This window comes from Strigops habroptila, chromosome 5 (genome assembly GCF_004027225.2).
Source record: "Strigops habroptila isolate Jane chromosome 5, bStrHab1.2.pri, whole genome shotgun sequence".
Classification (NCBI taxonomy): domain Eukaryota; kingdom Metazoa; phylum Chordata; class Aves; order Psittaciformes; family Psittacidae; genus Strigops; species Strigops habroptila.
Genome location: NC_044281.2, coordinates 36,128,907 through 36,152,453, shown reverse-complemented (window position 1 = coordinate 36,152,453; position 23,547 = coordinate 36,128,907). Strand labels below are relative to the sequence as shown.

Genomic DNA, 23,547 nt, shown 5'->3' with positions numbered 1-23,547 from the left:
TGAGTTTGCTTTCTGGTTGACTTTCTTCTTTTGGTTGGTTGGTTTTTTGTTGGTGGTGTTTGTGGCTTTTGTTTGTTCCTTCTCTCAATTTACAGCTTCTTTGCTTTTCGTGGTGCTCATAGAGTAAATTTATTTAATCTCTGCAGCTACTCTGTTTCTCTTGAGGCTCTCTCTTTCTCTACATTGGTTTCAGTTTTTTCAGTCTTCTCATGGTTTTATGTTTCTTAGATCTATAATGATGATACTGGTGTGATTCTGTTTTCAGTGGGAGAGAAATTGTCTTTCTAGAAGTCTGGTGCCCCAGAATGGATAGAGATATTCCACCTAAAAACTTTAACAGTGCAGCAGTAGAGCAAAACATTTGCTTCATTTATTTTATTTTATTTTTTTTTTTCCCAGGAATTCAGGTTTTGCTTCTCAAACTGTTGGTTTCTCTGATACTACCTTTTTTGTTCGCTACCACTTGGCATGGTGGACTTGCATTTGACTGATGCACTGTAAATGTGCATACATTTTTGTTGCTACCTGTCCACTTGGTTCCAATTCTAAATTTGTTCCTCCTATTGAGGGGTTTTTTTATTGCTGGAGAATTAGATCCTTTTGTGTTTGTATTTACAGGACAGACTTGTATGTTGGGTTTTTTTTTAAATCACTTGTGGAGCTGGTTAAGAAATGTTACCCTTCCCTTCAGTGTAGTGGCATACTCTGTCTTTTCCAGATGGCTGGTAAAGTAATAAGCACGTGATCTTCTTTATCAAAAATGTTAGTAAAAAGACTCAATCCTAGCAGTATTCTTTGTGAAAGCCTAATGATGTATGTTCCTTGATTATGAGAGCAGAGTCATTAGTAAGTTTGTCATTATTGAAATTTCACCAGCTGTGTAAGTTCATGTGATATGTAAAAATACAAACCAAACAAAACCGATTACAGATTTAGCTTATGAGCCAGAACAGGGTCAAGAGGATTGATATTACTGTAAAAGGCACATCAGATGGGCTTAGAGCTAGAAGAATGACTTGGTTACAGTGGCATGATATACCATGAAACTGAACGTTTCAGGAATTTATACTGTCAGCACTGCGGATTAATGTGGCGTTTTGTTTTTATTCTTCCCATTTTTTGCTTCACATGGTGTTTTGTTGTCTTAAAGCAATTTTCCCCTTGATAAATAAGCAATATTGGGAAGGGGTAAAAAAGATCACGGTAAGACTCATGTTCAGTTCTACCTGGATTATGTACTAGATTAATTTAAATAATGTTTATAGATAAAACATCAACAAAAAGCCATATTAGGAAGAAAACCCTCTAGCTAAGTAATTGATTGAAGAGGTATCTATAGAAGTAATCACTTTAGGATCCTTCTGTAGTGATTACTAATATAGAAGTATCGCTATATTAGTATACTTCTAATTTATTTCTATTTTTAGTTGTTCCTAGGAGAGATGGAATCTACCCTCTTCATGTGAACTTAGGTACTATTTTTAGGCCTAATTGATTTAGAAATACCAGTCTGTGGCTTTTACATAGATGTAGAATGTGTTACGTCCCATGCCACTGATCCTAAAAGAGATACCTGTTGTCCTGGCAAAACTTCCCTCTATCATTATCACAGAGGTTGATAATACTTCTTTCAGTGAAGATGTTCCATAATAAGCTCTGTGGTAACAGTTCCTAAAAGAGCTTATGGAAGCTGGCCTAAGCAACATCTGACTGATAGTCCTGCTGAAAACAGAAACAAAAACTGAGCAGTGCTTTTGCTTAGAGAACAGAAATACTGCTCTGCAGTTTTATGTAAAACATTAGATTTTATTTCTGAAGACATAATTATTTTGATGTTGGGTTTTGTCTTTGTTTTTGATACAGGTTATTAATGCTGCTTTAGCTCTTGCTGCCAGACCAAAAAGTCACGTTGTGAAAAACAATATGGAGATGTATAGGAGTACATGGGAGAATCACATCCATGTCCTTACTGAAGCTGTGGATGACATAACAAGTATTGATGATTTTCTTGCTGTATCAGGTATGATAATTTTCAGAATCTGATTATTCTTTTATATGCTTTAAAAACTTTTAGTAACATTTCCACAGGAAACCAGTGGAAGCTTAAATTGTGTAAGGTTTTGTAAAGCTGTTGCTCGTGTTTAAAATGTTCAAGCACACTATATATTTATATTCTGCACAATGTGGACCCAGCTAGAAGTTACTGGAGCAAACTAGGTGCATGAAGCAGAACGGTTATGTTACAGTGGGTACATTTATCCATCCTCAAAGGTTCATTTGGCTTTTAAGTTTCAGAATCTTCTGTGCAGCTGTGAGTTGTCTCCCTCTAGAAAAGGAAGTGTGTAAACAAGGAGATTCTCACTATATCGTGTGTTCCAATTACTGTGGAATGCATTGTAGCATTTCCAGAATTTTCACTGTTGCAAATATTTGTCAAAGCAATCTTCTCACTGAAGAGACCTTTGGGAGCAGTAAATTGTACTTAGTGGAGCAGTGAGTGTCTTCAACATTTAAGCAGAAGATAGGGAACATTTGTATTCATTCTTGAAGTTCAAAGATCCCAATTCTATGTTTTTGAGTTTTGTAACCTGAACAGGAAGAAAAATTTTGTCTCATCATCATTAAATGTGGTTTAACTTTTGTGTTTTCCCGATGGCCAGTGAGTCCTGCTTTGTCCATTTTAATCCGGGCATGTCTGTTGCGCTTAATTTCATTTAAGATTACTTGGTTTATGCAGCAGGAACATGAATAGTTCCACAAATGACAGTAGTGTGAAACCATTAAAAATGAAGTTAGAACTAAGTTAATTTACCCAAATTACTCTTTGCTCGCTAAACATGAGGGTGGAATCTTGTCTAAAGGGCGATTTGGCTTTGATATCATTGTTCTAAAGGTTACTCGCATATCTTCAAAAATACCACCTTTACTGTGGTAACTGGAATCTGCTGGACTGGAGTCCCCAGTGATCAGGATATGGATATTACAGTGCAAAAATTGTAAGCAGAAGTGGCTGTTCAGGCCCTTTCTGAGTCTGCTGCTGATCGATACAGACTTTTCCTCAGAGTATGAAAGTTCTTGCTTTACAGCTGCCAGGACGTATACCTAGCAAGTGATTTAGGTCTGAATGTAGAAGAATTTACTGCAATTAGTGCATGTTCATTGAGTTACTTTCCTAAGTATATCTCAGCATCTTAATGTAGAAAAAAAATAACCAGAGGTTTATTTTCTGTGTGTAAGTTAGCCTGTAGTAGTGGAAGCGAATTATCTTCTACTGTGAAGTCTCCTGAGTTTTAAAATTCACTGAGCTAAACGTTTCTTTCCAACCATACAACTATGATTCATTTAAATGAGATATTGCAGGTATTTTTCCAACGTTTCCTTGACTTGAAGAATAAACGTTCCAGTAATAACTGGGGGAAAAAAATCTGTCATTGGACAGCTCCTCTTTTCACAGTAGACTCCTGGATTTTTGGTGTACTTTATATTCTTTGATTAAGCACAGTTGAATGATTGACACTATTTCACAGTAAGTAAAGCACAAACTGTAACTAAGTAGCAGTGATGTGTAGGCCTACATATCATGAGGTCAAAATGTAAACATTCATATATTTGCTGTAAACCATGTGTAGAGCATGTTCTGTAGGCTTTGTTAGAACCTTTTGGCACATGTGAATTTAATTTGTTTAACTTTCACTGTCATGCTTGTTCTTAAGTGAGTGCTGAGTAGATACTTCCCTGTGGTGGTGTCACCTTCTCGCTTTGAGAAGATACTTTGGGTTTTTTATTAGCTCATGTACAAAGCAGTAATTATTAAGACTACTTGCAAGGAATAGCGGAAGCCACTCTCTGTCTACTCCCCAGTGTTATAGCACCATTACTATGTTCTGAGGGAGTAAAAAATTCATGCATAGCTCTGTTTAAATAGAAAATTTAAATGTATAATAGAAGATGGTGTCTAACTTTTTCAGAAATAACTTGGTAATCAGGAAACATAATGTATACTGAGTTTTTTGCACCATCTTTGAGATGAAAGGAGTAGATGTATAGTGAATCTGTTTTTTCTACAGAAAATAGTATTCTACACCACATGCCAGGATGGGCATACTGAGGCAAGAGTGTTTTTTAAACAACATACTTCATTCAAAATTGATACTGTGTTGTCTCAGTGTCTGGTATTCACATCTGAGTTGAATGGCTGAGGGTGCAGCCTTGACTTGCATCTTCCAGATTGGTGAGGGAAGTGATTAGTCCTGTAGCGTTAAAATTAGATTGGAAAACATAGTACACTTTTTTAATAAATATGGTAAACATACCTGCCCTAGTAATTCTGGCAATTCAAAATTCTAAATCATACAACAGAATTGCCTACTTGAAAGTTTATTTTAAAATGCATTTCTGATTGATAGGTCGGATTTTTCTACCAGATACAAAATGTACTTCCCAAACTTGTTGAGAGTTGGGAATATGTATTTTGTGGTTTACATTAATCATAGAATGGTTTGGAAGGGACCTTCAAGATCATCTAGTTCCGACCCTCCTGCCACAGGCAGGGATAACTCCCGCTAGACCAGGTTGCTCAAAGCCCCATCCAGCCTGGCCTCCAACACTTCCAGAGATGGGACAGCCACAGCTACTCTGGGCAACCTGTTCCAGTGTCTCACCACCCTCACAGTGAAGAACTTGTTCCTTATATTTAATCTAAATCTGCCCTCTGTCAGTTTAAAGCCATTCGCCCTTGTCCTATCACTACATGTCCTGGTAAAAAGTCCCTCTCCAGATTTCTTTTAGGACCCCCTTAGGTACTAGAAGGCTGCTCTAAGGTCTCCCTGGAGCCTTCTCCAGGTTGAACAAGCCCAACTCTCTCAGCCTGTCTTCAGAGGAGAGGTGCTCCAGCCCTCTGATCTTCATGATGCTCAAACAGGTCCATGTTCCTCTTGTGTCAGTGGCCCCAGAGTGGGATGCAGTACTCCAGGTGGGGTCTCACGAGAGACCCGCTCATCACACTCTTCTGATGCAGCCCAAGAAACGATTGGCTTTCTGGGCTGTGAGCGCACACTCCTGGCTCATGTTGAGCTTCTCATCAGCCAACACCCCCAAGTCCTCCTCCTCAGGGCTGCTATCAGTCCATTCTCCACCTAGTATGTGTTTGTGCTTTGGATTGCCCTGACCCAGGTGTAGGACCTTGTACTTGGCCTCGTTGAACGTAATGAGGTTTACACAGTCCCATCTCTTTAGCCTGTCAAGGTTCCTCTGGTGGCATCCCTCCATCATGTTGACCCCACCTCACAGCTTGGTATAGTAGGTAAACTTGATGAGGGTGCACTCAGTCCCACTGTCCATGTCGCCAACAAAGATGTTGAACAGGATCGGTCCCAATGCTGACCCTTGAGGGACGCCACTTGTCACTGGTCTCCACTTGCACATCAAGCTGTTGTCCACAACTCCTTGAGCGTGACTCTCCAGCCAATATCCACTGACTGGTCCGTCTGTAAAATCCAGATGTCTCCAGTTTTGAGACAGGGATGTTGTGTGGTGTCCGATGTTTTGCACAAGTCCAGGTAGATGATGTCAGTCACTCCACCCTTGTCCATCAACACTGTCAACCTGCCACAGAAGGCCTCTAAATTTGTAAGGCATGATTTGTGCTTAGTGAAGCCGTGCTGGCTGTCACCAGTCACGTTATTTTTCATGTGCTTTGGCATGGTTTCCAAGAGGATCTGCTTCATGATTTTGCGAGGCACCAGTGTGAGACTGACTGGCTTGTAGTTCTCCAGGTCTTCCTTTTTCCCTTCATAAAAGTGGGAGTTATATTGCCTCTCTTCCAGTCAGCAGGAACTTCACCAGACTGCCGTGACTTCTCAAATACGATGGATAGTGGCTTAGCCACTTCATCTGTCTGTTCCCTCAGGAGCTGCGGATGCTTCTTGTCAGGTCCTGTGGGCTTGTGCATGAACTTCATGTTCTTTAGATGTTCTCGAACCTGATCTTGTACAGTAGGCAGTTCTTCATTTTTCCAGTCACTGCCGTTGCCTTCTGCCATTTGGGCGGCGTGACTGGAGCACTTGCTGGTGAAGACTGAGGTGAAAAGATACATTATGTAGCCCTTTTCACAGTGTCACCTAAGCCTTGGATGGCAAGTCATTCTATAAAATGATGAGTCTATATATATATAGTGTGAGTTATTCTGGGGGATGATTTGGAGGGCAAATTCAGTAGTTTTAGCTGTGTTTCTGTTATGGACATTTTAAAAACACAATGTAACTCCATTAATGTCATCGCAAATTTTTGTGCAGAGCTCAGTAGCAAGTGGATTAGTTCCTATGTTTCTTGAATTCAGGATGTTACATTTCTGTCTGTAAAATAAGCTGAATAAGGAAGCTGTAGGTGAGAGGACAGGAAGGAACTGAACTCCATGTGGAAAGATCTTGTGACTCTTCGCAAGCCACATGTGGGGCTGCTGAAACAAAACATACGCATACAGCAAAACTTTGTCTCTCCTGTTGTTATACATCTGTGATGTAGCACTAGGGGAAGGAGAGTTCTGTGGCAGATCAAAAGTGGTGAATTGGGAGCGTTTGAAAAGCTCGGGTTTGTTTGTGGTTTGTTCTTTGGTTTTTTTTTTTTTTAAGTGCTAAAAATGCTGTTCCTACTTTTCTAAGTGTATTGGTCTTTCCTTTTCAGATTCACCTATCCTTATGAAGTATTTTTTTGTTTGTTTCAGTTGTGGTTTATTCTTGCTATTTATCTGTATGTGATACTGTGCTCAAAGGAAAACTAGCACTACAATAAACAAAAAAGGAGATGAAAACGGATCTTTACAGGTGAAAGAGAGGTCTGATTGCTTCTAGCCAGTTTAAATGAAAGTCTGCTCCTTATAAAGGAAAGGAAGAGTTAATGGATTGTATTAGAAATGTCATTGCAATTAGACAATAGTATAAATTATCATACCATTGTTCATAGAGTTGTTATACCTCCTAAGAAGAGAGAATTGGTCTCAGCCTATCACTTTTGGGTATTTAATTTATGTAAGGGAGAATGAGGGTGTTAATATTTACAACCCATTGATACTGAGTTTAAAAAACTTCTGTCATCCATTTATCATGATGATGTGAAGTTTTTAGATTCATATAAGTAAATGGAAATATGCTATTGCATTTGATGCATGAATTACCAGGAAACTAGTTTTGATATGCTTGTAATTTTGTGTTGGTGAAGCTTAAGTTTTGTCCTCAACTGCTTTCATAAACTGACTCTTAAGTGTCTCTTTCGTGATACAGTTGGGCTGAAAACAGTTAATGATGTTTGTTTTCTAATACTGATTCTTCAGTGTCATTTTACTACCCTCTATTCAAAACTATATTAATAAACTTTCTGGATATAGATGGAAAATCTCAAATGTCAGTGTTTCCTTCCTTTGTATACACATTTTCATCTCCTGATGATGGTGTGTAATTGCAATGTCAAGTTAATGGCATTAAGTGTTTTTAATACTATTATATGTTAGAAAAACAGTAAGAGGTAGATCTTTTAGTCCAAGAGTTAACTACTACAAGGACTACATAGGTAAGAAAAGCATCAAAAGTGTGTTCTGTATATACAAAATTCTCAGGATCTGTGGTTTTCCCTTTCTGTGGTCTTGAATAGCTTGAATGGCAGACTCCTGTGCTGCTTTTCTGTCCTCTTCTTAGTGTCCTTGCCCAAACAATGATTGCTTCATCTACTGAACCTGCTCTCCAGCTTTTCATAATATCTGAGTTTTGGGTTGTCATTTAATCCTTACAGTGTTAGTTCCTCTTTTGCCAAAATTGAAGTTTAATGTTTTCATAAAAATACGTCCTTGCTGATCTCTTTTTTTCATCCCTCATATACTGTATGCAGATAACATAGACTTTCTCCTGTTGTGTTCTCAGCATAATGATGTCTCCTCTCTCTGCCATTTCAAATACCTCCTTAAAATAAAATCTATCTAAAGTGCATTTTGCTTCTTGTAATCTCATCAGCACTTTGAATTGGGTTTTGTTTGGTTGGTTGGTTGGGTTTTTTTGGTTTTGTTGGGGTTTTTTTAGTGTAAATGCATTAAAAAAAAATAGCTTATAGTCATTAGATGTTGAGATGGTTTTGTCTGATGTCTAGTTTGTTGTTTCTCTACCAGAAATTCTTTTACTTGCCATTTACCTGGCAGCATGATAGTGGGTTGAATGACTTACATGTGTGCCTCAGGTAAGGATTTGTGTAACTCCCCTGTTCCATCTGTACTGCTATAAGTTGATAGTGGTAAACGTGGACATTAAACATCAGCACATCAATCTGCAGTAAAATCTGGAGAAATTCCATTTTTATACTGTATACATCGTACTTACGTACAAATGTGCCCCACAGTTCAACTCCTTGCAGAAACTGGACTGAAGTGTCTTAGGTAAAGACTTCTGAGGCTGCTAAGGCAATTCTCTGATAGGACTAAAGATCGTTCAAGCTGACTTGAGTAGGCAAAAGGGAATAATTTTTTTTTTTTTTCTGAAGAATTGGACATATCAGTTACTCCTGGCAACAGGGAGAGTCATATCTCACTGTGCTGTAATAATCTTGTTCCACTGCGATGTACAGACTTTCATAGGAAATCCAGAGAAAAGTTGCCTGGCTCTACCACTGAATGGAGTTGAGAAGAGCATATTCCAAATGTGGTGCGTGCGAGGAATTTCCTAGAAGTCTGAAGTTGTGCAGCCTAGAAATTTGTTCCCAATCTCTTAATTTGTCACTTGGAATCTAAGAGGAGGTTAAGTCTTTCCAAGCATAAACAGTGAGATACCGCAGTGTTAGAACAGAAGACAGAAGTTGCCTTTTAATGTAAACTTGTGCCATCAGAAACTACTTTTAATTCATGGAAAGCAGCAAAAGATAGGATGTTAGTGTAAAGCTGTTGGAGCAAGCAGTTTTTGTGGGTGCAAATGCCCCCCCCCCAACCCCCCCCCCCCAAAAAAACCAAACCCGCCCCCCCACACCAAAAAAACCCACCAAAACCCCCCCCAAACCTAACATTTTTGGCTGCTTTATTAGTTTCTTTTATTTGATTTCAGTGAAGCTTCCTTAGTTTAACACTAGCAAAAATAAACAGGAAAAAAGAAACTTAGCTTACGGCTTTTTTCCGCAGACCCAGTTCTAAGGAATTAATTTACTCATGACACAGAGGGAGCAAATACGCAGCGTCACTTCTTTCCTAACATTATAGCTTCAGATCTGAAGCCTCTGCTGCTACTGCAGTTTCTACAGTTGGAAGAGATCTTTAATAGTTGATTAGGAAACAGGGTGTCAGATGAACTTCATTAACACGTAGTGTAGCATGTACAAAATGGTTAAATAGGAGAGTAGAATCAAAGTGAAAAGACGTAAGTAGAGAACTCTGGAGATTATCTACTTAAGCATCTTGTACAGAGCCGGACAAGCTTCCTGTTTCCTATAGAAATTTCATTTGAAATGTGTTCAGTTACACATGATCCAAATCTTGTCTTTCCTTTGGGCTTAAGAATGTCCAGCAAAGCTTAAGCAATGCGACACTTGAGTATTATTCATCTATTGCAATAGTAAAGAAAAAAGTCTACTTGAATGCCTACTCTCAGTTGCATCACTGAAAGAAGAATGCAGTTGATCTGAGTCAAAGCAACTAAGAGTACATTTATGTAAATGTATTTTCCTAAAAATTTTTAGGATTATATGAAAGATGACAGGGTTCAAAATAATACTAAATTATGGTATCTGTACCTTGAAAAGTTAATTTTATTTATAGATACTTTTATAGATACAGAAAAATACTGCTCGTATGCTGCTTATAAAAAACTGAAAGCAGTTACTAAATTGCATAGAAATCTCTAGAAAAGATTTTTTTCATGTAGATTTTTTTCAGTTGTATACCATTCTTGGAGAAGTAGAAGGGGGAGCTCTGTGTACCTTTTTCAAATCTAAAGTACCACATTACTAAAATGAATCAGAAAAAGTGTATGTATGTGTGTCCCTCTGTTTATGTTCCTCTGTGTATACACACACATGTTTACACATAAGTCTAAGTTTTGGTTGGAGACTTGCCAGGCTGGTCAAGGCAGCTTTAAACTAGATTTGCTGGGGGAGGGGGGCACCGATCCATCCCAACCATACCAGTCAGATGCCAGTATCTGTAATGAATGCTTGGAGCGATGCAGAGCTGCTTCAGCCGCTGCAGTCAAGGAGTCAGGTCTGTTTGGAGCTTGGCTCAGATGCCATAATTCAATTCAAACACCCATAGTATGGGGAATAAACAAGAGGAATTCAACCAGCCCGATATCTGTTGGAGGGACAGTACAGCCCGGCACAGGCAATTCAGGAGGTTCCTCAATTGTGTGGAAGACAACTTCCTCTTGCAAGTAATAGAGGAGCCGATAAGGAGAGGTGCCATGCTTGACCTCGTGCTCACCAGCAGGGAGGGACTGGTTGGAAATGTGGTGCTCCAGGGCAGCCTTGGCTGTGGCAATCATGAGATGGTCGAGGCTGTCAGGGCAGTGAGAAGGGCACACAGCAAGCTCACTGCCCTGGACTTCAAGAGAGCAGACTTTGGTCTCTTCAGGAGCCTGCTCAGTAGGGTTCCTTGGGATAAAGCCCTCAAGGGCAGGGGGCCCAAGACTGCTGGTTGATATTCAAGGATCACCTATTCCAAGCTTGGGAGCATTGCGTCCCAACAAGAAGGAAATGGGGCAAGAAGGCCATGAAGCCTCCATGGGTGGATAAGGAGCTGCTGAGGAAACTCAGAAGGAAAAAAGAATCTTCTAGAAGGTGGAAGCGAGGACAGGCGGTCTGGGAAGAATACAGGGACGTTGTCCGGGAAGCTAGGGACCAGATCAGGAAAGCTAAGGCCCATTTAGAACTGAGTCTGGCCAGGGATGTGAAAGATAACAGGAAGGGCTTCTGTAGGTATGTCACAAACAAAAGACAGACTAGAGATAATGTCGACCCTCTCCAGAAGCTATTGGGAGAATGGCTACCCTGGATTTGGAGAAGGCTGAGGTTCTTGATGATTTCTTTGCCTCAGTCTTCACTGGCAAGTGCTCTAGCCATGCTGCTCAAGTCTTGGAGGACAAATGAAGGGACTCTGAGAAAGAAGACCTTAGGCCCACTGTAGGAGAGGATCAGGTTTGAGATCATCTTAAGAACCTGAATGTGTACACGTCCATGGGACCTGATGAAATACATCCACGGGTCTTGAAGGAGCTGGCGAATGAAGTTGCTAAGCCACTGTCCGTCATATTAGAAAAATCATGGCAGTCAGCTGGAGTTCCTGACGACTGGAAAAAGGGTAATGTAACCCCATTTTCAAAAAGGGAAAAAGGAAAGACCTGGGAAAGTCAGTCTCACCTCTGCCTGGCAGGATCATGGAGCAAATTCTCCTGGAAACCATAAAAAGGCACATGAAGAACAGCAAGGTGGTTGGTGATAGCCAGCATGGCTTCACTAAAGGCAAATTTGGTGGCCTTCTATGATGGGGCTATAGAAATGATGGATAGGGGCATCAGGATCTGATATCATCTACCTGGACTTGTGCAAGGCATGTGACACTGTCCTGCATGACATCCCTGTCTCTTAACTGGAGAGACATGAATTTGATGGATGGACCACTCAGTGGATAAAGAACTGGCTCAGTGGCTGCACACAGAGAGTTGTGGTCAACAGCTCCATGTCCCATTGGAGACCAGTAACGAGTGGTGTCCCTCAGTTGTCGGTGTTGGGACTGATCCTGTTCAACATCTTTGTCGGTGACACGGACAGTGGGATTGAGTGCGCCCTCTGCAAGTTTGCTGATGATAATAAGCTGTGTGGTTCAATTGATACATTGAAATGCCCAAATGGTGGACTTTTGAGTCTCAACTTTTATCTCTGCCTGTGTTGTTTGTGTTCCTTGTAGGCTTTCTGTAAATTTTCTCTGGTTGCAGAGGTTTGTTAGTTTAGGTTTGGTACAGCTCTTTCCTGTCCCACTCCCCCAGATTCATGAGTTTACCCTTAAGAGAACGTAAGTTACGGAGTCATGGAGTCTTTTTATGTAGTTCTCTCTGAATTAAAATCAAACCAGTGTGTTATGAATCATAACCTCTGTTCTTAACAAGTGTAATTCTTAAATAGGTGATTTTTCTTTGTTTACAAAATCTTATGAGCATTTGTTCTTCAATCTATAGCTGAATGCATTTCCTAAACTCAGTCTCCCTTTCTTTTCATTCTGTATTTGGCGGATAGAGACATGCTCATTGAGAAATATTTGGGAGAGCGTCCCTTGTTCTTCTGGATGATTCAGTCCTCCTCTCCTGAATATAGACAAAACTTGTTGAGGTTAGACTAACATAAATTTTTTTAATGAATCCTTTATCTCCCAGTCTGATGTATTTCCAGTTGGTAACTAAGTTTCTAATAACTTTGGATTGGTAGCACATCCCTGGCAGTACCCAGTTTCAGACAACAGAAGCAGACCTTTCTTAAACTTTTCCCGAATTACTTTGAATCACTCATGTTAAAAAAAAAATCATGCTGTCCTTTTAGTTCCTCTGACTTTCCACATCCCTGATTTCGTTATATGCAACAACATTTCCAATTTTTTTAATATTTATGAATATCACACATTCTTCCTCATCTCAGCCCTATAGTAGTTACTCTGCTGTGGAACTATTGCTCTTCATTATCCAGTGTCACATTCTGTATAAAGGTATTATTAAGAAATAACTTTATTCTGCATTTCTTTCTAATCTCATCATACTCATTTATCCAGGATCGTGTCATAGTCTACGCAGCACTGCTTTTTTCTTTTTTTCTTTTTTTCTTTCCTTGGACCTCAAATAATTTGAAACGATAATTTATATTTGCCATTATAGTCTGAAGATGGAAATAGACTGAGATGTGAAGGGAGCATTACTATCTTTTTGTTACATTTGAAGGGAAGATAAAGCTTTGATTTTTTCAGTATAAAACCTCTTCTTCTTGTTTGAAACAGAAGCAGCGAACTTCAGAGTTAAAAATAGCTCAGGATTTAACTTAGGTTAATTGATGACATTTTGAGAGAGACCAGGATGCTCAGCACCAGAGGTTATTAATATAATTCACCACCTTCTGCTCTGTGCATTTTGTATGCTAACCAGAAGTTATGGCTCTTCTAGGATCTGTGTGATGGCTCACACTGATCATGATGGAACAACACTGAAATTGACATCCATATTGCAATTGCAGTCATTGTTCCAGTTTCAGGCACTCTTCTGTTGACGGATTGATGGGTGAGAGAAGGAAGTGTTAAAACATAGATTGTTCTTTGTGTTGGGGTCATGTTGTGCTGGAATCACATTGATTCCTTCATTTTTGGATATATATCAGTTATTTCATAATTGCAGGAATTGTCAAATAATAGAGGTGCATGAATAAGTTGGTCATGCAGTAGTGAAAGATTGTACGACAAACTGTCAGTGTATAAGGGAAAACAACTTACCTGTTCAGAATGTTCATTTCTGATGTGTATTCATCTGCAAGTTCCCAAATTGTCTTGCGTTCACTACTTTTACCTGGAGTGACTGGGACATGTTGATTTTTCTTTTATGAAATAACTGATGTTATTTTCCCCAGGTTAATTGCAAGAAGGTTTGGATGGTAAAAAAAATCTGTTTGCTGTCCCATTGGTTTGAATTGCATTACAGATTGTGGATAGAACACAATTGGAAGGAGCATGGAGATTAGATATGAATAAGTTTTCATCTCTTGCCTTCCTGCCAAAATACAGGTTCTAATTCTGATGTCATCATCTGTCCTTCACTGCACTAAATCAGTGTTTGGAAAGAAACTGTATTTTGTGCTCTTTGTGCCATTACAAGAAAATGCATCATACATGTTAGACCTAGTATTTTTATCCTTCCCAAACTCTTAACCTGTAGAACTAGCTACTGTAATATACTGACGACATCAGTGTTGAATTGTGATACTAAACTTGCCAAAAATTTTGGAAATCAGTGACATATTTATTAAATTCCTCCTTCTAATCTTTGCTTTGATGATCATCTGGGATTTTTACATGTAAAAAATTGCTACAGGCTATAGCCTGTATACAGTGTAACCGTGGCAAGAGCTTCTTGTAGAGGTGCCATTTATAATTAAGGTCACTGTAAATATGTTGATAGAGGCAAATGGTAGAACATGCAGAAGTACTGAAACAGTTTTTTCTCAGTGGAAGAGAATCCCTACATTGTATAGATGGCTTTTGAAAAATACTGCTCCAGCTCTGTAAAATCCTGTTCATCCATACTAATTCTTCTAATGTTCCACTGGAAGTTTTATATGTTGTGGGAAATTTATTTAATGCCAACTACTGAAACTCAGGTTAAAGGTTCTGAAAGGTTATATCCAATGGCGTAGCATTTCAAAGTTTAGAAACCATTTTATATATGATTTCTTCTCATTTTATTCCTGAATCTCCTCCATTCTCTAGTACTATGCATTTCCACTGAAAATTTCCCATTGCTTTCCCTCCCATCCCAAAATGTTTTATTTCCTTTGAAGTTTATCTTCAGAAACTTCTAGAATCTCCTTTCTCCCTACACTCCTATTCTCTTAAATAAACAACAAAAAAACCACCCCAGCCAACCAACCAATAAAACAAAACCCATCTGCAACATTCTAGTACACTGAGGGTAAGGCTGTAGAACTTCGATGCTTTGTCTGTTGGTTTAATGGGACCACTTGCAAACAGAAAGCGTAGGACATATCTGCCCTTTTTTTTTTTTTTTTGATGCACTTTATTCTGTTGTGGTTTTATTCAGTGATTTAAGAGTATACGAAGCTTTCATATTCCTGTACACCTATCTACCGTGCATAAAGGAAGGTGCTAGTCTGATGTTATTGCAATTCAGTTACTATGCTTTACTCGTCACTTGATCTTTGCTAAAATACTCAGTTGTGTGTAAGCCATATGCAAAGAGGTGGATGAAATCTGGGCGAATCAGGTTAGTATGTTGTTCTGTTGTCTTGGGGGTTTTGCCTTTTGCCTCTGGAGTTACGTCTTTATCTTAGGCTTTTTTTTCTCTTCTTCACCATTAAAAAAATTGTTAGCAACAATTGTTGTCATAGAGGAACAAGCCTAATGAGTAAAATCTTTCTTCCACTGCATAGGAACATATGCATAGAACAGCTTGCATAGAGACCACCCAGTAGAATTTACAGAGCATCACTGTAGAAGTTACTTATTTCCTAGCTGTATCTCCTAGCTGTTCTGTTAACATAGGACTGTTAGAACATCTCAGACTTTGCTGCTTCAGATACTTGCAGTAACTTTGCTACTGTAGTACTACAAAAAAGTACTATGAAGTCATCAAAGCCATGCATAATACTGTTAAGGCTGTTCACTTTGTCATGCATTACTGTAATTGTAGGACTGATTACATATTTACGCATTGTATGTGTGTGATTGAACTGACGTGTGGGTAAAGTGCTCTCATCTCTATTTTAATTACTCTGAATTTATTGAGCTTTATGTATGACTGTTGTAATTGATCAGATGGGTATTACCTGAATCTAGGACTCTGGTGAGATTGTTTCTATTAAATATGGTTGCTTTTTTTTATTAACCCCTAAAGGAAAACAAAACTAGGCTGTTTATAGAATACCGATTTTTAAAAAATCAGATCATTAAAGGCATAAAATAAGTTCATGCCGTATTGAATTTAGTGAGTGAATATGTTTGTCTTTAGCTCAAAGTGCTATTCTGTGTGGCATAATAGAATGAAGTCTATCTGTGGAGATGGCCTGTGACTGCCAGAGTTCTCTATTAGAGTCAGTGGTTGCCTAAAATTTCTTTCCCTTGTTAAAGCCAGCAGAGGCCAATGCACTTTGGAACATGTGTGTGTACTTGCCTTAAGTTCCACATCCAGGTGTTATTTTTATATCTTGCGCAACTTGTAGCTATATTTATATGCCACCTACCTGCCCAAAGACATCCTGCTTTGTTTTCTTAAGTGCATACGTAAGCTTGTATCAGAATCTTGGGCCTGTTGGTTCTGTTGCCATGGAAAATCCACCTTATTCCTTGTCTCTGATGGTTTCTGCTGCTGGGAGGCCATTAAGCCTGTGTAGAAGGGCTCCTTACTGGATGAGTCCTGAGGGTCAGTGGTGCTTCATAGCTCCTGGTTTTAGCGCTCATTTCATGGGTAAGCAGTGGAACTTGGTATTCAGTGCCTCCAGTGTGTTCCTTTGTCCATGTGATTTGTATCATAGTGGATAGGCTTGGGTTTGTTATTTTGGTTTTTTGTTTGTTGTGTTGTTGGTTTTTGGTTTTTTTTTTTCCGTGGAGGAAGAGGAAGTCCTTGTTCAGTTCCTCTTAAACTGCTATTAAAACTGCAATCACATTAGAGCATTTTTCATGAATGTAAAGAGAGTCTGAATGTAAAAGAGTCTGATTCTAGAGTCTTTCTAGAATGTAAAAGAGTCTGAAGTTTCTTATGAAATGAGCCCCCACCCCCAAGCCCCAACAACCAAACATGATATTTATGGCCAGGAGAACGTTCTTTTTAGTGCTTAACAAGAAAAGCATTATAATGCCCGCTTACTAATACCATGTATTTCTTCTTTATGGATACCAAAAAGCTCTTAGTCAGGACTCTGGGATGAAAAGATGTAAGGCGCTCCATGGTGCTTGTTTGGAAAGCTGAGATCACTCTTCTTTTAACTTTATAATATTGCTACATCTTCTGTTAAAAAACCCACCCTTGATGAATAGCACTCAAATACAATGAATCATAAGGCCAGGCCCTTGGTCTGTAAGTATTTATGGCATTAAATTTTAGATTCTGATCAGGCTCATGTTTCAAATCACTTTGGACACCTACAGTCATTAAGATGGCAATCTGGACAGTTAAAGTCACTCAAACCACAAAATGTAAATACTTGGGCAAGGAGTAAGGGAATGATTCAGATTTCTGGCTTGCTTATCTCTCTTGGTGTAATTTGTTTTCCATCAATGGTTTAAAGTTCTGGTTCAGTTTATTACTACTTTTCCAGTTTATGTAACATGTTTATAGATGAATGCATTGCAAAAATTGCCAGTTACAGATTCACTCTTAGTGCAGCTAAGGAGATAGAGGAGAAGAACAAGATGCTATTCAGACACTTAAGATTAAATTTTATGTTTTCATGCTGGCTTTTTGGCACCTGCAGTAGCAAAATGCCATGCCATGCTTTTTCAAAGAGCTGTAAGAATCTAAGTAGAGGTACATGCACTTACTTAAGGTGAAACAGTATTGAAAGAGGAAGGTGAATTATACAGTGGGTTTCAGTACCATTTATCTCAAGTTTGTTTGGCCCAACTGTTGTGTGCTTCTGGATAATAATTCACGAAAACAGTTGAGCTCCTTCTTTGTGGTTCTCACCTGTAGTATAAGAAAATGGCTTTGAATTTTTCCCTTTCTGGTCGAGACTAAAAGCTCTATGCATGTGTCACTAAGCATGAAAAGTCTGCTTCTGCTGGTACAGCTTTCATCAGTTTAATGACCCACCTGAAAGTTCTGTCAAAGCCATCATACAACTTTGCCCTTGCTGGGCATATCGTTTCCTCTGTCTTCTTTCTTTTAACGTGTCTGTCTTCCATACCATTATATAACTATTATTTCAACAAGTTAGAGATGTATTTTTTGAAGAAGTAGGTTGTTCTGGTTTTAGTCCTGCTGCTTAGTGAAATTGATGTTTTTCGATGGAAGTAAGGACAATAAATATTCACAGCATGTAGGCATATCATGGTTTATGATGGAATAGTAAATCCCTTTTTTCATTACTGTCAGGTACTTCCTTGGAAAATCCTAGCATTGTTAACCTTCTAATTGTTGAGCTGGTGTGCTTCTAGAATTTTCTTAATTGACTTCAGAAATTTCTATGCTTAAAGTAATTAATTTATAGCTGAGTATTTTATAGAGACTTAGGGCTGTTTTTTCACTATACACATTAATTTGAGTTTACTGACATTGATTGGAACTAGATGACCTTAAGGTCCTTTCCAAAACTAACTATTCTCTGATTCTATGAATGTGGCTATAATTTGGTACTGTGATAGCCATCTTCAGTTCTTTGCTATTCAAATGAGAAAAGACAAATTCCCTCCTTCGTTGCTTCAGTACTCTCTTTTTATATTATTTCTGAAAGAATCAAATCACATAATGTCAGAGCCCATCCCTGTGGAACCCCCTGGTTTATGTAATTGTGAAAACAGCCTGCTTATTGCTATCCTTTGCTTTCTGTTTTATAAGAGTTAACACCCAGGAAAATTTGTCATCTTAAGCCATGCTATCTCAGAGTTGTCCAGGAATAGCAGTTGAAAGTCTTTTGGAAATCCAATCTGTAGTTACCAAATGAATCACTTATCTCACTGTTTACTAGCGCCTTTAAAAATCTCCAGTTTGTGATACATGGTTCTCTACAAAGCTATTTTGACTCATCTGAGTATGATTATTAATAAAGAACTCTCTCTGTTCTATTTTATATAAAAGTTCCTACCAGTTCACCCAACAGAAATTATTTATATGTAGGTTTCTGTTTCCCCCAATTCCGTCCAAACACCTTAAGAGTTATCACCATAGTACACAGTTTTTCTTACTCTGTTATCAAGGCTAATAGAACTTTATATGTTACATGTCCTAACAAGTAGTTCAACAGTTTGTGTTCAGTTTTGTTTAGAGGAATGTCTTGTTCCCGGAAGTTTGTTGATGCTCATTGTATTCATTTTTTTTTTTAACTGAAAATGTAGTGTTGCCCCGTCCCTTCCTTTGGTATCCATATTCTTGCCCCAAAAGTAGCAGACAGTCCCTGTTACACTGATCTGTGTGCAAATTACTCATATAACACTGTTTGCTTAGGCTCAAGGGCAAACATTATAATCGTGTTACACTTCTAAGGTAATTGATACATTCTTAGAGAGTGTTTTTTAGATATGCCATATTCTAGCCACTAGATTGGACCATACTGGTATCACACGCTGATTTTCAGAAACTGTTTTGGCAGGTGTTGTCCCATAAAAACTTGCTATTTCAAATTAGCATTTGCTAATTAAAGACTTTTTTGTACCTGTTACTCAGGTCATGGGAAAGTTTTAGTGGTGAACTTCTTGCAGAGCTGTAGAGGATAAGAGCAAGTCATTCGGTAAGTAGGCAGGAGTAAGAAGCTAGGCAGTGCAGTTCAGCTGTGGATTTAGTAATTTGGACTATTAAAGTTTCCATACCAAACTGAAATTTCATATTTAATTCCATACTGAATTTTAGTAAGTTGTTGCTGAGACCTAGTTATCTGCAAGATTTGTTTCTTGTCACACGCTTTGTGCAAATTACTGGCAGCCTCTTCCAGATTTTTAAAGGTTCATGCATTTGGAATTCACTTTGTATTTGATGTGGTTGAGTTCAGATTTGGCAGCCTTTGGAGCGTGGTCTAAGATGCATGGGTTTGATGCAGGTTGGGAATAATTTTCTGTGCGTGTATTTCCTAACAGGTTGGTTGCTAGTAGCTTTCCAGCCACAGCTGTGGCAGTAGCTTTGAATGGTTTTGTGCAGCTATGCAGGAATTGATCTGCTTGCTTTGTGTAATGGGGCCTACTGGAAGCATATACAAGTGTTCTAAAATATGGTATCTAAATAAGCACAACCAAATGATAAGGGAAGATTTTTTGATCAGTGGTAGTAAGAGTTATTTTGTGATTCTATGCTACTATGGTACAGATGGCCAGACTTCTTGGTTTCTAGGATAGGATACAAAATCTTTATCTGGGAGAGGAGGTTTCAGATGTGCTATAGTTTGGAAACTCCTGGGATGTGCTTTTCCTGCTGACAGCCAGCTAGACTAGTGTGCAGCATGTCCAACCTTTTATTTAAAAATGAAACTTGAGAAAACAGATACATGTACATGCACATGCAGCAAAAGCTGATGGTTGTTGAATGTGATGTATTCCTTTAAGGTCCTCTCTTGTGAACTTGATAACAAGCAGTAAGATACTAATGAGGTTTTCTTGATCACAAGGCAGCCTGCCTTTTGGAACCTCCAGTCGTGTCTATTAGCTACGAAACTGGGAATCCTTAGCAAATTAGGGAAATTAAAAAAAAAAAAAAAAAAAAAGTGCAGAGTCAAGGAATGTACATAACTGAATTAATGGGTTGCACAAGGTCTGATGTGTTTGAACTGTTGTTGTCAGTTTTAGCAGAGATGTTAGGTTTGGTCCCAGAAACATGATGCATGGTAATGTAAACCCTTAAAACCAAACAAAACCCCAACCCCTTAAAAATGCCCAAACCAACATCACCACCACCCCACCACCAACAACAGAAATCATGCCAGCTTACACTTCAGTGGGAAAACTGATCTAATGAAAAGGCAGCTTTTCTTTCTGCAAGTTAGATGCTTTGAGAGGTAACTATTTTCAACAGTAAACAATGCAATTCGAGGATAATGCTTCCAACAGGAAAATTGATGAATTTATCACAGCATAAAATTTATCATTTTTGGTGGAAGACTTTGGAGTTTCCTACCCCAAATTATTTCTTGTCAGTTAGTTTTCCCTTTGTTAACATTTGCCCTATCTGTGGGTTGGCTGTTGTGTCAAACAGAATTGTTAGATGTTCATCAGATGTTCACTATAGCAGATATAAAGCTGTTATGAGAGAATATTATCATAAAGTCAGTGTTTTTACCTGAACAATTATCAGAGTGGCAGATGGCTATTACCTTTTGACAATATTGTCTAGACATAAATGAAATAGCTACCATTTAACATAATATGGTGTGCTTTGTTGCACATGTAAAACAGGTAATGCAAAAGGTCTCCAGTTATACACCACTAATCCATCAAAAGGAAATAGGTGATTAATTTTAATGTTAATTCCCCCCCCCCCCCCCCCCCCCCTTGCCTCCCCTTAAATCTTTTGAAGGTGCTAAATTGACCAAATCCTAAGCTGATTCAAAGACAGGCGTGGAGTCTTCCCTAGTAATTGCAGATTTTTTTCTTCATGCTTTTGGTCCAAACTAGGAAAAGGGCCAGGTCTTCATTCAGTAGCATTTCTACTGAAATTAATAACTAGGATGTCAGCTATACATTGATTTTTAAGATACGTGCTATGGACTCTTTCTGTGTAATCTGCCTAGTTATTTCACTGTTCAAAAGACGTTCATTTCTAGTGAGAGAAGACTGGAGCTTAGTAGAAAACTGTGTAATTCCTGGCATAAACTTAATTCCTCTAGATAATCTGTTACTCAGAGAACATTGCTTTTGCCATTTTAGACTTAAGGATTTACGATATATCAAGACCTGAGTTTTTAAGAGATATTTTCATGAAATAATACTTTAGCTAGATTTGGATTTTCAATGCAGAATTTAGAAAGCAACAATAAATTTTCTATTTCCCTGCCACAGAGGGGCAGAAAACAGATTTATTTATGCCATGTTTAGGGCCAACTCATATTTCACCTAAGGCAGTAAAACTGCAGACTTCAGCTCTTCTCTTTTGGCAGAGCAAATGATATGGAAAATTGAATCTCTGCTTCCACTGAGAACTACATCACTGAGAATACAGCTCATTTTTTCGCCTCTATCTGCTTTAATTCATCAGCTTTGTGAGCAACTCTGCCTTCAAAAGGGGCAAGTGGTGCACAAAAGACCAGACAAAGGCTTGTGGAGCATTTTGTGTATGACGCAGACTCCTGCTTGTATGCTGAAGGAGAATCTTCTCTTGCAAGTTGAGAGTTCTCCCCCCAAGACAGTTCCAGTACACAGCTGAAAAGCTGATGGAAATAAAGAAACAAATGGCCAAAATAAAAATTCCAAGGAAAAGTATCTCTTCTTTTGTAGTTCATCCACTGGAAGAAGAAGCCTCCCAGAATTTTTACCTGAGGTTCATAAAGGTGACAGAAAGGGAAGCTGTCTCCTGCATTTTTTGAGAGTGAGTGTTCTGAGGATAATAATAAATGCTGTGATTGTACATTGCTGTATAAATGGAGGGAACAGGCCCAGAGTGAGTATGAAGAAATGGTTTTCCTGTGTATTTTATGAACTGAATGCCACATAAGAAGTCAGACATGTTTTTCCGTAGTAAGGCAAACATTTCTCCATTATCCAGTAGCTGAAGGGAAGAGTGAAAAGTAATCATTATATCTGAGATAACAAGCTGAGAAGGAAATTCTAAGTTAAGGATGATGGTGGCAAATGTTCTGAAGAATTTTACGATCAAATCTGTAAAAGGACTTGCTGATGCAGAGGAGGGTGTTTCAGTAATTGTAGAGCCTGGATATGTCCACCTTAGCCCAGGGTTTTTTTCACTGGCAGTTTTTACTGTTTTTTCCCCTGTATCACAGAATCATAAAATCATTTTGGTTGGAAGGGACCTCAAGGTCTAGTCTGTCCTATTACAGTTGGGCCCCCACAGTGTTCAGACCAAGAACAGAGATATTACAACCTGTCTGAGCAACTGTTCATTATTCTGGTGAACCTCATTATCCTTGCAGTGATTTCATTCCCACCCCCTTCAGATCCTCACCTGTTTCATTCTGACTGTTATCTCTCATTCACCATCCTCACACCTCAGTGAAGAAGTAAAAGACCAGGGTCAATTAACCTATTAATGCAGAGTTGAGGTTGCCTGGCAATGTTCTTCCAGCATGATGTGTTCACTAAGACTTGTATTTCTGAAAAGTGGTATAGGAGATGAGCAATGTATGCCGATTAATTTCATGGCTTCCTTCATCTGTCTGGAAGCACTTACTGTATTAGGTGTAAATGTATTTAAATGGGGGAGGTGCTTTTTGGAGCAGTTAGGCAAAACTGGGTGTATAATGCAGGTCCACTGAAGTACTAGTTGTTATGGAAGAGGAAGGGGGAGGCATTTTTCAGTCCACACATTTGTGATCAGGTATAAGAGATATACATGTACCATGAGACTTCTAATGTAAATAACATAACATTGAACCGTCAGTCTTACCTGCGATAGTTGAGACAAAAAAAGGTCATCTAGTCCACTGCTGCCTAGTCTCCTAGTCTAGGCCAAATGGCCTTCTGGTCAGTGTTACTAGGAGTTAACATGGGGTTGAAGGGCTTTCCTGCATTGTACTTGAAGAAGCTGAAGTTCAGTTTGGTTTTTTAGAAAGGTAAATTACGCTCCAGAAAATATTACTGTATGTTGGTTATAGGTACTTTGGTGAAGAGAATACTCTTTAAGAAGAGAATGGTTATTAACATTGTTTCTTAGGTTCATAGCTGAAACATGGCTAGTCTGAGTAAAATTTGTGCATTCTGCAAGTTAGCAGCAGCTGGAAGGGGGAGGACATACTGCAAAACATGATTTGTGGTTGTGCTGATTTCCAGAGATTAAACAAGAATGCTCTATTTCTTCTTCTCCCTCATTGTCTTTTCTTTAATGTCCTGCTACCGTCTCCAGTTCATTATTTTTCCATCTTGTCCTACAAAGTCAGCATCATATTACAGAGTATTAATACATTAAAATTCTTTGTTGCCCTGCACATTATCACGGATAATGGGAGTATGAACCA

General features: G+C 38.7%; 1 protein-coding gene across 1 annotated transcript in view; it reads left to right on the top strand.

Annotated features, from left to right (window-relative positions):
- The window catches only part of CTNNA3 (catenin alpha 3), a 491,060-nt gene that overhangs the window by 339,265 nt on the left and 128,248 nt on the right, over nt 1–23,547 (top strand). The window contains exon 11 of the mRNA XM_030487065.1: nt 1,864–2,020. Within this exon, the coding sequence (XP_030342925.1) occupies nt 1,864–2,020 (157 nt within the window). The remainder of the gene's footprint in view (nt 1–1,863; nt 2,021–23,547) is intronic.